The sequence below is a fragment of the Hevea brasiliensis genome, chromosome 4 (assembly GCF_030052815.1).
Source record: "Hevea brasiliensis isolate MT/VB/25A 57/8 chromosome 4, ASM3005281v1, whole genome shotgun sequence".
In the NCBI taxonomy this organism is placed as follows: Eukaryota; Viridiplantae; Streptophyta; class Magnoliopsida; order Malpighiales; family Euphorbiaceae; genus Hevea; species Hevea brasiliensis.
Genome location: NC_079496.1, coordinates 8738183 through 8757241, shown reverse-complemented (window position 1 = coordinate 8757241; position 19059 = coordinate 8738183). Strand labels below are relative to the sequence as shown.

The 19059-nt window shown below is 30.8% G+C and overlaps 2 protein-coding genes and 1 non-coding gene across 3 annotated transcripts; 2 read left to right on the top strand and 1 right to left on the bottom strand.

Annotated features, from left to right (window-relative positions):
- The first annotated feature begins 1198 nt into the window (after window positions 1-1198).
- On the top strand, window positions 1199-5363 carry LOC110638403 (LRR receptor-like serine/threonine-protein kinase RGI1). Its single transcript, XM_021788955.2, has 2 exons — window positions 1199-4525; window positions 4713-5363. The coding sequence occupies exons 1-2, from the start codon at window positions 1618-1620 to the stop codon at window positions 5228-5230; spliced, it is 3426 nt and encodes a 1141-aa protein (XP_021644647.2). The 5' UTR covers window positions 1199-1617; the 3' UTR covers window positions 5231-5363.
- A 3335-nt stretch (window positions 5364-8698) lies between these two features.
- On the top strand, window positions 8699-9181 carry LOC110638412 (glycine-rich protein 23-like). The gene has a single exon (XM_021788960.2). The coding sequence runs from the start codon at window positions 8699-8701 to the stop codon at window positions 9179-9181; it is 483 nt and encodes a 160-aa protein (XP_021644652.2).
- A 4434-nt stretch (window positions 9182-13615) lies between these two features.
- TRNAD-GUC (transfer RNA aspartic acid (anticodon GUC)) lies at window positions 13616-13687 on the bottom strand. Its single transcript has one exon. It is a non-coding gene; the product is annotated as a tRNA-Asp (tRNA).
- Window positions 13688-19059: the final 5372 nt, after the last annotated feature.

Below are 19059 nucleotides of genomic sequence, written 5' to 3'. Positions count from 1 at the left end.
AATAAGCCATTATGTTTCTTAGCTTGAGCAGAAAGTGATTCTGTGCCATGATATCGAGCATTACTTTTGTAACTTTGAATGCAAGTTATAAGAAGATGCATGATAATTTTATTTGCTTATTTTTTTTTGCATGCACAAACAGTCAGGAATTGTCACAACACTTCCTATCACATTTCTGATAAATTTACATGCATGCTAATTACCATGAATAATTACATTGATAAGCCTGATTAATTTTTTTATTAACCAGATGATCAGAGATGGTTTAATTTCAAACTATATTATGCAATATGCTTTGATGACTTTTTTTCTTTTGTTAATTCAGAATTAATTATTATAAGAAAGTGAATTTAATTAATCAGAAAGAAAGCGAAATAACAAAATAAAACCCAACTGTTTTCTGAATGTTAATGACATTCCATGTAATGTTTTGTGCATCTTCTTCATTTCAAGTTTATGAAATATAAATGTTATGCTTGAGACACGTAGATGGTAGGATAGTTGTAATGTAGCGGGTGAAAAATCCCCAGTATGGCAGTTAATTGAATAAGTTAATTTCTTCAGTCCCATTAATTACATGCCAATGCTTAATAAGGCAATTATATATTCCAATTTTGTTTGGTGGAAGCTTCAATGCAAAAGTTTAAATCTTGCTAAGATAATTGCCAAGAACACCTATAACCCATCTCTTAGAAGTTGTCAACTTATTACAACATTAGAAATAAAAGCACTTTCTTTCGATATTTAAGTTTAGTGCAATAACATTTTTTTTTATAAAATATATAAATTCTAATTAGAATTCAAACTTGTAAATTTTATATATAATCGAAAAGATGATTGAAATATTCACTAGATGAAGAAATTAATTTTCACATTTATGAGTTATGACACATGTAGTGGCTTTAAAAACCAAGGTGTTTCACAGGAAAGGCAAGAATTCAAAGGAGCAACCGAACCCAATAAACTTCCAAGAATTTAAGTAAGTGATAGAGTAAGCAAAGTGTCTGTTTACATTTAAAATGGAAGACTGGTAGCTGAAGAGGAAAACACTGAATTGGAGATGGTGCTAAGTGCTAACTGCTCTTTACTGGGTGTGTGTGTATATATATAATAGTCAAAACTAAACTATAATAAAACCGAGCCAACCTGATTTCCTGCTGAGCCACCAAATTAAACAATTCTCTGCTTGTAAAGAAAAGATATATAGAACTCGTGTGCATGTGGTGGTGCCTTTCTTCCCTGTGCGTGAACCCAACTGGCAACACCTTCCATTATTTTATATGCATCAGAGAGAGAGAGAGAGAGAGAGAGAGAGAGAGAGAGAGAGGAGGATCCCATGCGAGGGTGTGGGCTGGTGATGGAGGTGGTGGTGCAGTTTGTTGATCTCTAGGCATTGTTTTTTTTTTTTTTTTTTTTTAAATTTCTTTATCTTATTTTATTCCTTCTTTTAGTTTTGCTTGTGCAATTACGAGGCGAGGTCCTAAACACTATACTAACACCATACTTGTTTGAGTTTGAGTTCAAATCAAGCAAGACACATAGTTTTTAGAAAGAGAAGAAGCAGCAGCAAAAACCAATGATGCAAATCCGAGAAGAAAGTTTTGGAAATTGAGGCAAATGTCAATGCCCAGCTCGAGGCAAATCCTCTTCTCTTCCTCTCTTCCTTCTTCTTCCTTATCATTCTTTATCCTTACTCTTCTCCCAACTCTTCTGTCAACTTCCTTGGCTGCACCAAACCATGAAGCCTCTATTCTTTTCTCTTGGCTACATTCCTCTCCATCTCCACCCTCTTTCTTCTCTAACTGGAACAATCTTGATTCTACTCCATGCAACTGGACCTCCATAACATGCTCTCCTCAAGGTTTTGTCACTGAAATAAACATCCAATCAGTTCCTCTTCAGCTTCCCTTACCATTCAATCTCTCTTCATTTCGCTTTCTAAGTAAACTTGTCATTTCTGATGCCAATATCACTGGAACCATCCCACTTGATATTGGTGACTGTGTTTCACTCGCGTCCATCGACTTAAGCTCTAATAGTCTAGTTGGCATCATTCCGGGTAGCATTGGCCGGCTTCGAAATCTCGAGGACTTGATTTTGAACTCTAATCAACTAACTGGAAAAATGCCAGTTGAGCTAAGCAACTGCAGTAGACTCAAGAATCTGCTTCTTTTCGATAATCACTTAGGTGGTTATATCCCAACTGAGCTAGGCAAATTGTCCAGTCTTGAAGCTCTTAGAGCAGGAGGGAACAAAGACATTATTGGCAAAGTTCCTGACGAGCTTGGAGATTGCAGCAACTTGACTATTTTGGGGTTGGCTGAGACAAGAATTTCAGGTTCTTTGCCTGTTTCATTGGGTAAGCTAAGCAAGCTGCAAACATTGTCCATTTATACAACAATGCTCTCAGGCGAGATTCCTTCTGATATAGGTAACTGCTCTGAGCTTGTAAGCTTGTTTCTTTATGAAAACAGTCTCTCTGGATCAATTCCGCCAGAGATTGGCAAGCTTGAAAAGCTTGAACAATTGTTGTTATGGCAAAATAGTCTTGTTGGAGTCATCCCAGAAGAGATTGGCAATTGTACCAGCTTGAAAATGATTGATCTTTCTTTGAATTCTCTGTCTGGGACCATGCCTTCTTCTATAGGAGGTCTTTTGGAGCTTGAAGAGTTTATGATTAGTAATAATAAAGTATCTGGTTCAATACCATCCAGTCTTTCCAATGCTTCAAATCTTTTGCAATTGCAACTGGACACAAATCAGATCTCAGGTTTAATCCCACCAGAGCTTGGAAAGTTGTCAAAGCTCACTGTATTCTTTGCCTGGCAAAACCAGCTTGAAGGAAGCATTCCTTTAAGTTTGGCTAATTGCAGTAACCTTCAAGCACTAGACATGTCTCACAATTCGCTCACTGGAAGCGTCCCTCCAGGCTTGTTTCAGCTTCAAAACCTCACGAAGCTTCTCTTAATATCTAATGACATTTCTGGTTCTATACCACCAGAGATTGGTAATTGTAGCTCTCTTGTGCGACTAAGACTTGGTAACAACAGGATTTCTGGTGGCATTCCTAAAGAAATTGCGGGTCTTAAGAACTTGAACTTTCTTGATCTATCTAGCAATCGCCTTCAAGGGTCTGTCCCTGATGAAATAGGAAGCTGCACAGAATTGCAAATGATAGACCTTAGCAACAACACATTACAGGGTACCCTGCCAAACTCATTGTTATCTCTAAGAGGGCTTCAGGTCCTAGATATCTCCATTAATCAATTTGAGGGTCAAATACCAGGGAGCTTGGGTCTCCTTGTTTCACTTAACAAGTTAATTCTGAGCAGAAATTCATTCTCCGGATTAATACCTTCATCACTTGGCCTCTGCTCAAGCCTTCAATTGCTTGATCTTGGCAGCAATGAGCTCACTGGCAGCATCCCGATGGAATTAGGTCGAATAGAAGCCCTTGACATTGCTCTCAATCTCAGTTATAATGGACTTACAGGGTCAATTCCACCTCAGATATCTGCACTCACTAAGCTTTCAATATTGGACCTTTCACATAACAAGCTTGAGGGAAATTTAAGTCAGCTTGCAGGTCTTGACAACCTTGTTTCTCTCAACATATCTTACAATAACTTCACTGGCTATCTTCCTGATAATAAGCTGTTTAGACAGCTATCACCAACAGACTTGGCTGCTAACCAAGGCCTGTGTTCTTCAATCAAGGACTCCTGTTTCTTGAGTGATGTAGGCAGGACAGGACTGCCAGTAAATGGAGAAGACATAAGGCAGTCTCGAAAGCTTAAGCTAGCAATTTCTTTGTTGATCACATTGACAATAGCAATGGTGATTATGGGAACAATTGCTATTATTCATGCACGAAGAACCGTTAGAGATGATGATGAGTCTGAGTTGGGAGACTCATGGCCCTGGCAATTCACTCTATTCCAGAAGTTGAATTTCTCTATGGATCAAGTACTGAGATGCATGGTGGATGCCAATGTAATTGGAAAAGGGTGCTCTGGTATTGTTTACCGTGCTGATATGGATAATGGTGAAGTCATTGCTGTGAAGAAGCTCTGGCCAAACACAATGGCTGCAGCCAATGGATGCACTGATGACAAAAGTGGCGTTTTTGATTCCTTCTCAGCAGAAATAAAAACACTTGGCTCTGTCAGGCATAATAACATAGTTAGGTTCTTGGGTTGTTGTTGGAATCGAAATACAAGATTGCTAATGTACGATTATATGCCTAATGGAAGCTTAGGCAGTCTCCTTCATGAGAGAACAGGAAATGCATTGGAATGGGATGTTAGGTACCAAATTTTGTTGGGAGCAGCACAAGGCCTGGCTTATTTGCACCATGATTGTGTTCCTCCAATCGTTCACAGAGATATCAAAGCTAATAACATCCTTATTGGCCTTGAATTTGAGCCTTATATTTCAGATTTTGGCCTTGCCAAGCTTGTTGATGATGGTGATTTTGCTCGATCCTCCAATACGGTTGCAGGCTCTTATGGATATATCGCTCCTGGTAAGTGCACCACAGTATTTAATTGTCTTTTTCGTGTATTTTGCTTTCTTGCGCTATCCCAAATTCAATTTTTGTGGTCTGCATATATATATTGCATTCATTGAAAATTGATGAATATAACATTTACCTAAGGATATTCTTTTATACATACACAATGTTATTAAAGCAACTTTACTGTTCTATTCAGAATATGGCTATATGATGAAGATCACAGAGAAAAGTGATGTTTATAGCTATGGTGTAGTGGTATTGGAAGTCCTGACAGGCAAGCAACCAATTGATCCAACCATACCAGAAGGACTACATGTAGTAGATTGGGTTAGACAGAAGAGGGGAGGAATTGAAGTACTAGATCCTTGCTTATTATCTCGACCGGAACCAGAAATCGATGAGATGATGCAAGCATTAGGTGTAGCCTTATTGTGTGTAAATTCCTCCCCTGATGAAAGACCTACCATGAAGGACGCGGCTGCAATGCTTAAGGAGATCAAACATGAGAGAGAGGAGTATGCAAAAGTCGATATGCTCCTTAAAGGATCACCAGCAATTGATACAGAAAACAAGAAATCAAGCAGTGCAGTTCCAGCAAGTTCATCATCAAAGCCAGCAATGCAAAGTTTATATCGAAAAAGCAATAACTCAAGCTTCTCTGCTTCCTCATTACTTTACTCATCTTCCTCTAATGCCAAAGTGGGTTTCAAGTGATAAATTCTGGATGTTGCAGATTCATGCAGAGGGGAAGCTTGTTTTCTTATATGTTTGGTAACCCCTTGTTCTTTTTAATGTAAAGAAATTAAAGATTGATATATTTTTTATGACTAATGCAAAGCAACAAATAGAGCCAATACTTGCAGGATTTGTCTTTTGGTGTAATGTCAGGTACAAGAAGAAAAACTTATGCTTCCTTAAATCATCTAAATTCCAATTTGAACTATAGTCTATATCCTAGATAACTAGGAAAATGGCATATAAGAATCAAGCGCTTCTTTTCCTTCAGTACTGATTTCTGTTCAGGCTTATCTAGTACTATAATAATACAAGAGGAAATTCAGTTAAGCAAAGTGTGTGCTAGTTCTGGTTTTGGTTCATTATAGTAAACTGATCACATTATTCAAATTATGGCAGTTCTTAGGCAGGATATAAAGAAAGAATCTAGTAAAAGTTCACCAAAAAGTTGATTCCCCGAGAACAATACTGAAAGATCAAGTCATTGATTTGACCTCAATATTCTACTTCAGAGGGACCCATGATCAGTTGGGCCATTGATTCCCGTTCATGATCATGAGTGTGTGCCAGCATAATTGGGGTTTGGTTTCTGGCTTTTACTTTTCTCAGCAAAAAAGAATTGATTCCTAATTTGCAACTCAGAACTTTTCCAAAGTTTCTTAGACTGCTATGCTATTTTAGAAAGGACACTACTTTCTGCTAAAAAAGCATTGTCTCACCAGAGATAAAAGGTTTTTGCATGTGTCTTGTACTACAAAAATTATAAATGTGAGATGATCAATATATGACCTAATAATTGATCCTTATTTCTGTGGGTGTTGGATGATTGATTTTGAGTTGTTCATGACTCACGAAAGGTTAGAAGTAACTAAAGCAATAAGACAAAGCTCCGGTAACTCAATCTGTCACACGACATTCTCTTAAACAATATTACCATATGACTAATATGTGACAAAGTCTGACACATATATTCTCTTATTGTTACGTGACATTCTCTTATTATATGTAAGTTATAAGTTATTTAACAATTACCTTATTAATATTATAATAAGTAATTATTATTATAAGGTAACTTACAATACATTAACCTATATTAATTACACATACACACACACATATATATATATTATATGCATTTTTTTAATTATTTATATTATGAAATTTTTATCAAAAAAATTTGAGAGATAAAAGTAATAATAAGTAAAATTTGAAATAATTAATAAAAGAGTCTGACACATGATATTCTCTTTTATAATATTGCCACATGGTTAATATGCGACATTCTCTATTATATATAAGTTATAAATTATTTAATAGTTAACCTATTAAAATTAAAATAAGTAGTCATTATTATAAGGTAACTTATATATATATAATTTAAAATATTATATTATTTTTATATATTAAAACTAAATATATATATATATATATATATATATATAAATTAAAATTATTAATAATCACGTGTATTAATATAGCAATTCCCTAATTCATTAATATAAAAGAGAAAAATCATTAGTTTGCCTTTTCTATGGGGTGTTGATTTTTGAAACTTGCCCATTTATCTTTTGATGATACTGGTTACTATGACAATATTCCAAAGATTGTTGTATTATATATCTATGCAAAAACTGCAGGGGTTACCACTTCTTGAGAAACATTTGAATCTATTACCACCAAGAAGAAGGTGCAAAACAGGCAAAAGCTCTCTATCTTCAAAGCTACCAGTACCAGCCCCACTGCCCAATAGTTCAGAAACCTATATCAAATGCAGAAGTAGATGTTTGGGATAAAGTTTGGTCCTATATAGAGTATAAATTTGCATTTTTGGTTTCCTACAACTCCATGATTCAGTACATAACAATGTAACTCATGTTCTGTCAGTTGTTGCGAATGAATTATAGTGCTTGAACTACATGAAAAAGGAAAGGAGTTCATGATGTTGGTTCAATAAATAAAAGTAGCTCTATGGTCAGCTTATTTCTACACCAATTTTTATCACCAAATAAATAAATAAAAGTTGTTGAATATATGTAAGGCTGAGTAGTACAAAGCAAAAGTAAAACAAATTAAAGCTCGTTTCATCTCAACAGTTAAACATTGGCCTCTTCGAAAACCACAACTTTGGGCCAGTAGGCCTTTGTTGGGCTCAGCCTGCTGTGGCCTCCCAAATATCTCAATCTCCATCTGGCTAACTTCAATCTAGACTGTTCAACGTCAACAAAGGTGTCACAATTTTTTTATTTTTAAATAAATTCTATTAACAATTGCAGTATATAAATTAAATAATCGTTGTTAATTAATTAATATTTTAACATATTTATTTAAGAATTTCTTTTTTTTATATAACAAAAATTAAAAATCTTTAAAATTTTGTGAATCGCTAAAATTAGGAGTGTACATGAATCGATTTGAACGAATTCGATGTATTTTACCAAATTAAATCGAAAAAGTCAATTTTGATAATATTTAAATTAAAGCTAACAAATTAAATTTGATTTGGGTAATTTTTACTTGTTTTAATCCTTGTTTAATTTTTGTAATTCAACTCTTGTTAAACTTTTTTCATACACCTATTTATCATGCATTAATTAAAAAATAAAATATGTATTGTTCAATAAAAATAAAAAATAAAATAAAGTTATTTACGTATTTTATATATATATATATGCGCGTGTGAGGGTTTAGATTCGATTTTTATTATATTAACTTGAAACTTAAATCAAAAGTAATTATATATAAAATCACTAATTTAAATTTAAATTTATTCATATGAGATTGATCGGTTTGTCGATTTATTTGTACACCCTAGTTACAACTAAAGAGCCGAAGAAGGATGCATTGCCAACTTGGCTGTAAAGTTAATGCACATCGAAGGACGCATCTACTTGCTAGTTAGTTCCATAGCAATGACAACAAAAAGTAAACTCATATCATATTCCAGCCAACATACAATTTAAATTTCATCATTAAAAAAATAAAATTAATGAGAATTTTTTGAATTAAAATTTTCTAAAATTAAAATAATTATTAATTATTTTTATCATTATTAATTTTCTCTTTTTTTTAAATGCTATGTAATTATGTCCTAAATAAAATTTAACCCAACTCTTTATTTTGATATAATATTTGAATGAGAGTTTATGTACTTTTTTTCGAACTGTAGAAATTTAGTATAAGTTTAATGAAAGTACATAAAAAATCTGGCAATTAGCAGGCATGAATGAATGAGACAGGACACATGACTTCTTTAAATTTCCCTTCTTTTGATTTACCTAACTCTCTGATTCAAAATTCAAAGAATTTCCCTTCTCGAGATTGTGAGAGCAAAGTCACCCTTTTATGACCCTCAACTGTCACCAACCCTCCATTCCCTTGTATATAATCCATCAGCCATGCAACACCACCACCACATATACATCAACCTCAACTAGCTAACTGAGTTCGATGGGTAGGTGGTTTTACATTCTTGGTCTTGTTTTCGCTTTTGTGCATGCAAGTGCACGTAATGTGCCTTCTGATCATACTGCTCTAAGTGACCAAAAGCATTTTCTTCCTTGTCCACCTAAGTTAACGGTCAAAAACCTCCCAAGGGATGAGCAAGTTTTTGTGCATGCTACTGCACCCGTGGCTGAGTCACCTACCAGCACTGGTCTTAAAGACAAAAAGAATTTCATCTATGGTGGTGTTGGTGGCTTTGCAGGGATGGGTGGTTACGCTGGTGTAGTTGGTGGGCTAGGTGGAATTGGCAAGTATGGTGGAATTGGTGGAGTTGGTGGAATAGGGGGATATAGTGGTCTTGGTACTGGAGGAGGTCTCAGTGGGCTGGGGGGCATTGGTGGCCTAGGTGGTAGAGCTGGTGGAGGTGCCGCTGGTGGTGCTGTTGGTGGTGTGGGTGGCTCTAGTGGTGGGATTTTACCATGTCCTTAGTTAAGTACATTAGCTTTGTGTTTGATGTTTTAGCTTCTTAGTTAACGCGTTAATATTCTGTTCAGTATAAGTAGTGAGTTTATGTTAAGTCATTGCCATCTAGCTAGTGGTCTCTCTGGAGACATGGATCGTAGTTAATTTGTATCAGTTGCTGTGTTTTGCAATTTCATGTTTCAATGCTAATTGTTGTTTCCTTTGAATTTTGTTACGTACAAATCCTTTTTTATGGTTGGCTTGAGATTATTATTAACAATGATGGGCTCTTGTTATAATGTAATTAGGTTAATTGATTAGAAATATTGTCCATATATAATTACAACACTTTAACTAATTGAATTGAACAATAAGAAGATATTCTTATATCAAAATTAAAATTTTAAGTAATTAAATCATAATTGAGTAAATAAACTTGAGCGAGAATGGGTTAAAAATAAAATTACGAGTATCTAATTGACAACATTTCACAGCAGAGCATTATTATTATTATTATTTTTTTCTATTCACGAATTTGAACATGCAAAATTTAAGGCAAAATTATTATTTAGTACATACATTTTAATAAAATTAATTATTTGATATTTATATTTTAAAAAATATACTATTTAATCCATCTATTTTACTTTCATTAAACTATTTATTCCTTCGTCAATTTTTTTATTTGTCAATACTAGTAAAATTATTATTTAATCTCTCTATTTTAGTGAAACTAATTAGTTACTCTTGTATTTTAAAAATCACATTAGTTAGTCTTTGTAATTTGTTTTCATTATTTGTTTAGTCTTATAATTATTTTTTATATCTCAATTACCATAATTCTCTTCTCTTATTTCTCTCTTACTCTCCTTTATTTTTTTTTTCTCTTTATGTTTCTCATTCTTTGCACTCACATCCGATCTCCCTTCATTCTCTCCCTACTTTTCATCTTTTTTATAAAAAAAATGATAGAAAATGTCTATACAACAAGTTTAATTGATCAGTTTTCTTACATCTCTAAATAATAAAAAAAATTATTTTCTAATAAAAAACTCAAAAATGATATCAAAAGAATTGAATAGAAATACTTGAATAATTTAAAAATAAAGGGTAAATTTAGATTTAGTTTTTATATAGTAAAATTTTTATTTTTATCTGAGAATATATTTTTCAAAATATTATATTTTTTAAAATATAAAAATTAGTTCACACGGACTAAATAGTAGTATTTTTCAAAATATAGAAATCAACTGATTAATTTTCTTAAAATAGATGAATTAAATAATAATTTAACTAGTATTGACTAATAAAAAGTTTGATGAGGAGACTAAATAATTTAACAAAGTAAAGTATATAAATTAAGTAGTATATTTTTTAAAATATAAATTATTAATTTTATTAAAATATAGAAATTAATTAATAATTTTTCTAAGAGAAAAAAAAATTGCATATTCGGGTTCAGAATGTATGCATGCATGCAACAAGCATAATTCATTAAATGCAGTCAGAATCCGCGAGAACTTTTAGTTAATTTTTGTTCTAATAAATAGGCCCATTTATATATATATATATATATATATATATATATAATCACAACATCCGAAGGGAAGTTCTCAACCACGTCTATGCCATAGCCATGTTTGAGGTTGAAATTGAGAAGTTAAAAAAAAAATGTTTTCTGAAAAAAAAATTCAAAATTTTAAAAATTGTAAAAATTTTATCATTAATGTACATTAAATTATTTTTTAATACTATTTTATTAATATTTCTAAACTACATTTTTAACAACTAATGCTCCAATAATAATATATAAATAAAAAATTTTAATTAATTAAATTCAAGGCCCACGTTTCACATTAAATTCAAGCCTACTACATATCAAATTAAACTTTAATAACACTTTGATTAAATTATTTCAAATTTAATTTAAAATTAATTTTTAACAAATTTTAATTAATATATTATAACAATAATTTCAACAATAGACGTAAGATCAAAGTGTAGTATATATATATTTTTTTAAGTCAAATGCATAATACGTGTGGGCCAGCGGACATATGGTGTTAAATTATAAGGGGTGGGTCCAGTCCACTACATTGGCTTGCTAATGGGTTTTTCCAGCGTCGTCCACGCGTGGGGCTACTGCCTACCGCACGGCCTTGGCGCACCCTTCCAAGCCATTCTAAGCATTTCCTTCGGGTAGACTCGCTCATTATTTGGTCAATTTCTTTCGATGAATTTGTAATTTTACTCAAATGTGAGTACTTAATCTTTTAACCGTTGAGAGATTTGATTGGCCTCGAAATCGCCATTTTATACAAGCAAAGCATAGATAAAAGAGGAATCTTATTATCTCACATCGCTAATCTTTTTGATTCTGTGGAAGAGAAATCTCAGCATCCGAGCTTAGTAACGTAAGATTGCAACTCTAGATGGGGGCTTTAAATTGGTGGGACGTACATTGGATCAGGCCTCCGAGTTCGTAAATATCGTGCTTTCAATAATCAGTCATTTATTCAGCGCAACATATAATATGATGAGACCCACGTAGAAGTTGCCATCGATCATAAAATTTTTCCCAGAACCGAGCATTGTGGCCATCACTTTTACAGCTTTCCTGCACTAATACAGGAAACGGAAGGTTAAATTATACAATGCATAAAAGTTAGATTTGGTCAAAAAAAGGCCTAAAGAACCCTGCAAATTAAATGTCTTTATTGTGTTTTTTTAAACTGTAACGCCTTATTTTGGCACTGAAAATGATGAGTGTATAGTTTAATTAATAATAACACTAAGCAGCCATGCACCGAAACCCTATTCAGTTGATGAGCTTTACGCGTTATCAACACCAGTAGGGTGTTTATATATATAGCTCTTTGGAAAGTCACTTCCCTACATCGACCGCAAATGGCTCGTCCTTTTTTGGTCTGCTCAGTATTTCTTCTACTTATCAGCTTTGCTCTCTGTGTCCAAGCTGTAAGCCCTCCTCCACGTTCTCTTCCACAAAATTCTCCTTCACAGTCACCTTCGGCCGGTGGAAGCGTTCGTGCTGGAGGTGGCGGTGGAGGAGAAGGAGGTGGTGGGGGTGGAAGTAGGAGTGGAAGTGGTTCTGGTTCCGGGTATGGGTTTGGCAGTGGCTCTGGCAGGGAGGCCAGTGGAGGAAGCTTTGGTGGACAAGGTGGTGGTTGAGGTGGCGGAGGCGGTACAGGTGGAGGCAGTGGCTCTGGCTTTGGAGGTGGTTCAGGCTCTGGTTATAGTGGCGGTGCTCCTGGTAAAGGTAGGAAAAGTTCAACAGGCTCTTCTTAGAGAGATACTACTATATATGCTGTGTGTTTATTTGATTATTTCTTCTGGAATGTAGCGTTAATTGTTGTTATGTCAAGCTAAGTGGAAGTTGTAACCCTAGTGAAAATCTGTAGCTTGTTGTTGATGTGCAAGGCTTATCCTTGTTCCTGTTATTGTAATAATCCTACATAATGTTACATTATAATATAATAAAAAATGAAATCATTGTGTAAAAATCTTTTAATTTTAATTAGAAGAAAAAAAAAAGCTCCTAACGAAAGCATCAAACAGCAAGGGGGATAGAATTAGGAACTAAACTATCTTCAATTAGTTGGGCAGGCTTGGGGTAGCGTTGCCCAAGTCAAGCGTTCGTTTTAAGAGCGAGCTCAATCTAAGGTTGGACTAAACGATGGCAAATGATGCATACTGAAGTGCATTCTTACAAATGGATTGCTTTCTCAACTCTCCCTCTTTCTGTCCTTTATTGGATGGGGGAAGCCAACCATTAAATCACAGTGAAAATGTGAAATCATTGTTTAGTTCTGTGTTGATCTGCATTAAACTGAGGGAGTAAGCAACTAGGCAAAAACCAAATTGTATATTCACAGCGGAAAAACTTGTAAATGAGTATTCGACCAGTTGCATATATTAATTTGCCTATTCTCGTTTGATGCTGCAAATCTCGGCCTGTGATCAATGTTTTTGCTTCAATGAGGAAAGAATAATTAACGCTGCCTAGCATTTAAGAACGGAGCCAAGGTTTGATGTCAATAATCATATAGTCATATCGGAGATGTCTTCCCATGATTATTTTGTTTTTATATTCACTTTATTTACCCCTAATTTTTTTTTTATCATTAGATAAAAAAATTATTAATTTATATAATGCTAACTATTTATAAAATAAGATTTATTATTTTATTAAAAATAAAATAATCATATTTTTTTTCAAAAAAGAAAATCTGGGATGAGCTTAATTTCATAGTAAAGAAAAAAAAGCTAAAAAAATTTGGAAAATTAAAAATATAACCCTAAATTCATGATATAATCTGCAGAAAGGCCATTAACTCTCTATATGTATATATATATATATATATATATATATATATTCAGAAAAAAAAAGCCTGTCAACTTGATTTTGAATGCCGACAAACAAGGGGCAAAAAAGAAATTTAACGCCGTTGCCGGGGATCGAACCCGGGTCGCCCGCGTGACAGGCGGGAATACTCACCACTATACTACAACGACTCGATGTTTGAAATAGAATTATTTCTAATTAACAAAGGTTTGAAAGTTGATACCCTCACTAGAATTTTTTTATTACAATTTTTGGAGAAAGAAACTCAAGACACCAATTAGGGGGTTTTTTTTTTTTAATTAAAAAGGGGTAATCAAAAATAAAATTTTACTAAAAAAAGTGAATTTGAAATTAATTATTAAAAAAGGTGAATTATGCTGAGTTAGACGGATTGAGTATGGTATGCTAACTATAATAGTGTTTTTTTTAAACGCTATTTATAATATATAATAGGATGAAAAAAAAAAAAAAAAAAAAAGAATACTATTCAAAATAACGTTTCTTTAAATAATAAAAAATTAATTAAAATAAAATGTAAAGGTTAGACGCTACTTATAGTAGCGTTAATATTTTTTTTTAATTTTTAATTATTTTATTTTATATTTTAAATAAAATATAAATAATATTTTAATAAATAAAATTATAAATATTTAATAATATATATTATAATATTTTTATTATAAATATTATTTTTTAATTTAAAATTAAATTAAAATTTAATAAAAATAAAAAATTAAAAAAATAAATAATTAGAAAAGTTAAAAAAAAATTAGACGCTGAGTAGCGTCGAATTTTTTTTTAAATTTTTAATTATTTTATATTTTAAATAAATTAAAATATTATTTTAATAAATAAAAATATAATATTTAATATTATATATTTTAAATTTTTATTATAAATATTATTTTTTAATTTAAAATTAAATTAAAATTTAATAAAATAAAAAATTAAAGTTAAAAAAATTAATAATTAAAAAAATTTAAGAAAAGTTAAATGCTTTTTTAAAATTTTAATTATTTTATTATTAATAATAATAATTATTATTTATTATTTATTTTTTTAATTTTAATTTTTTATTTCATTAAATTTTAATTTAATTTTAAATTAAAAAATAATATTTATAATATATAATATTAAATATTATGATTTTATTTATTAAAATAATATTTTTAATTTAAAGAAGCCTCTAACTTTTTTTAAATTTTTTTAATTATTTATTTTTTTAATTTTAAAATAATATTTTTAAATTTTCTTAAATTATTTATTATTTTTTTAATTTTAAAATAATAAATAATTATAAAAATATAAAATAAAATAATTAAAAATTTAAAGAAGCCTCTAACTTTTTTTTTTTAATTTTTTTAATTATTTATTTTTTTAATTTTAAAATAATATTTTTAAAATAATATTTTTAAATTTTCTTAAATTATTTATTATTTTTTTAATTTTAAAATAATAAATAATTTTAAAAATAAAAAATAATAATAATTAAAAATTTAAAAAAGCGTTCAACTTTGTTTAAATTTATTTATTTATTTAATTATTTAATTTTAATTTTTTATTTTATTAAATTTTAATTTAATTTTAAATTAAAAAATAATATTCATAATAAAAATTTAAAATATATAATATTAAATATTATAATTTTATTTAGTAAAATAATATTTTTAATTTATTTAAAATATAAAATAAAATAATTAAAAATTTAAAAAAGTTATTTTTAATTAATTTTTTATTATTTAAAAGAAAGTTGGACGCTATTATAAATAGTTTCCAAATTTTAAAAATGCTATTATAGTTAGTGTTCCGTACTCTGTCTGTCTACTCATTTTTTATAATTAATTTCAAATTCACCTTTTTTAATAAAATTTTATTTTTGATTACTCCTTACCCCAACTAGGGCTAATATCAATTAGTATGAAAATTTGGGACATTTGTTATCATAAATTTGAAAAGATCATGTGTGGTATTGTCAAATAATCTGCAAATCTAAACACAACCATGATAGATAACACATTGGAAATATTCTAAAATGAAAAAGAAAAGGATGTTTAAATCCTTATGCGGTAGAAGTTCTAGTTACTGCACTATTATTCCTCTCAAGCTTCTTCCAGCATTGATGCTTGGAACACTGGCACTGCCTCTGGCTCTTTTCTGTCTTTTTCCAACTAAACATCCCCTCCTCATCATCGTCATCTTCTTTTACATCCTCATCCTCGTCTGCAATTTCCTTCCCTGCTTGATCACTCTCACTACCCTTCTCTGAAGAAACCATCATCTGCTTCTCTTTTCTCTTTCTAAACAACTTAATGCTCTTAACTTGCTCAAAACTGAAAGCCAACCTTAATGCCTCATTTAGCGAACTGGGTTTCTGTGGAATTATCCAATCTCGAAAATCTTCCGTCAATCCATGTACAAAGATCTCTTTAAGCATATTATCTGAGAGTCCATGCTCAGGCCATCTCTTCAAAATCCATTGCAGTCTCAAGAAATAGGACCTAACAGATTCGTCACTCTCTTGATTTAACATCAGAAGTTCCGACCGCAACTGATCCACAAATTCAATTCTATGGTATGCCTCTAAAAAGGAAATCTTAATTTCGTCCCAAGAAAGCGAGGGATATGGTTCGATATTAAGATCATACCAAAGAGCAGCCTCGTTTTCAAGAGTGACTGGGAAAATTCTCATCATCGTATCAGTAGAAGAAGCATTGTTTGCTCTACAAACTTTGACAAAACGGCTTAAATGTGCAAAAGGGCATTCATTAGGCTGGCCATGAAAGACTGGCAATGGTGCAACATTTACATAGGAATTAGAGGGCTGAAATTTTGGTTGGGAAATTGATGCTGAATTCAGAGAGGATAATGAAGTGGAATCGACGGAGAATCGGTGATCGTCAATGGGTTGTTGTAGTTCGTCATCATCTTCATCATTTGATTCACAAGGAGATTGGGAAGAGTGAGCATCAGAAATGTAATTATGGTTGGAGGAGAGGGGAAGAGAATGAAGTGAGTTTTTGGACTTGCGAGTCATGTCGGAAAAGTACATGAAAATTAGTCACTTCACTGTTATCTATTGACGGTTCATCCTTAAAGTTGGTTATATGCGCAATAGTTACCGACGTTTTTGACCGGGACAAGTTTAAGATAAAACGCCCCATTTATCGGGGTTCGCCGCCCAATCGTCAACCACCGATTTATGGAATTATTTAGCGTTCTAAAGTATAAGAAATCATTACTTCTCCGTTTGTTTCGACTTATATTTATAAAAATTATTTTTTAAAAAAATATTTTTCATAAAATTTTTGTTATTTAATGATAACGTTTAAATTAATAATATTTATTTATTTCATATATTTATAAATATATTTACATTTTAATAAAATTTTTAAAATTTAAAAAATAAAAAATAATTTTTTTAAAATAAAAGTCATTTTTTTTAAATAATATTTTTATTTTAATAAAAAAATATTTTCCATTGGTATTTTTTTTTAATGTCTCTAAATATTAAAAAATAGAAAAAATAGTTTTCAAAAAAATATTTCTATACCGTACATTTGTTATAATTTTTGGTGGTTGTGGATCTCATGGGATCTCTTCATGATAACATTTAAACACAGCAATTTCCTGGCCATCAGTTGTGACAAGCTTCCATCTTTATGTCATTAATCACTTGGACGATAATGCTGATCTCACACTCGATTGCCAATCAATTGGGAATTTACCATCAATATTGGCCAACTCTATGTGTACTCTATTGCTTTTAAATAATTAAATAGGTTTTGCAGAGGATTAGGAAAAGAATTTAATACTTTCTACTACACGATCCATTAAAACTCATTGAAATGGAGTCAAGAAAGAGAAAGCTGAAATTGGTTTTTAACAGTTGATGAGAATCTTGACGTATGTGCAGGGTCTGCCCACTTGACCGTGTATTTTCTTGAGGCCATACCATTGCATGCCCCCCAAGTTGCTGTGGTGGTGAAATGCAAATACAAGCATATATATTTGTTTCTCTGAATTTCTCACAATTAATTTTTTTTTTCTCTTGTTCTGAAGGTATTAAGACTAGATATATAGTATAGATTTGAAACAGCCTACCTATGAAGTTCACAGGGCAAGAATTTTGATAGTTTATTATGAGATTTTTTTTTTATCACTTACTGGTTTACCCAATAACAAGGAGTTTCTGAAATTTTCATACCAATTTTAGTTAGTGAATATATAAAGACCATTAGTTGTGTATTCAAATACACAACTAATGGTCTTTATATATTCACTAACTAAATACACAACTAATGGTCTTTATATATTCACTAACTAAAATTAAAGGCAATTACTCAAAATTTCCTTATGAATTGTAAGGTCCATGTGGAGCTCGAATTAATTTTACAATATTGTAATAGACTCAATTAATTAATTGGTAATTAATGGGAAGGATTGATTTTTTTTTTTAATAAAAGATACAACATTCATCAAATGGACATAGAATACAAATTAAGTATAAATTTTCATATTACTATAATTTTACATAAAAAAATTTAAGATAAATTATTTACACAAAATTTAATAAAAATTATCTTAATTTTAAGGACGTGATTGTGTTGAAAGAACATTTGAGTTGGTCATTTGATAGGAAAAATAGTCCACTAAGTTGTAATTTATAATTGTTAGACTTTACTATTTTTCTATAAGACCATTCTATAAATCATCAAACTTTGATAGATGAATAGAAAATTTGTACTTCCTATCCTTGATTCATACCTAAATAACAAAATAAATAATCTAATAAACTTCATGATGAAGAAAAATAAGCGCAAAAGAAGAAACAATAAATCATCTAAATGAGAAAATATTAAATTTTTACAGAAGAAGAGACAATAAATTCTCTCTAAGTAAGAGATAAAACTAATTAAGATTTATCAATAAGAAGCACAGTGATTAAGGAAATGATTGAATAACCTCATTTTCATAGAAAAAATACTAATAATTTACTCAATTATCCTTTATTGAAAATCTGAATGAATGAATATTAACGTGACAAATAGCTGATTTAATTAAAAAGGAGGTGATAATATTAATTTTAGATAATTGAATAAATATTTATTGTATTTTATAGAGATACAGGATAAAATTGAAAAAAAATTATTAATTTTCCTTGATGTTCTAAATGTGACAGATAATTTTAGACAAATTAAAAAGTTAAATGTGACTATTACTTGTGAATTAAGGAAGTATAAAAAAATATAAAAAAGAAAAGGGAAAGTAATCACGGATAAAAATACTCACCCCCTGAATATTTAATATTTCTCAAACAATTAGATATAGAAATTATGATAACATCCATATATGGTATCATTCTTGTCTTATAAATAATTAGAATAAAATCATTTGCTAATTGGGAATGAAATTTTGGAAATCAATCTGTACAGATTTTATCAATAATAAGGCTTCCAAACACAGGTCATATTACTTACCTTTTTTTATATATATGTATAAGATATTTTTCAAAGACTAAAAAACAGCAGCAATCATTTCCCAT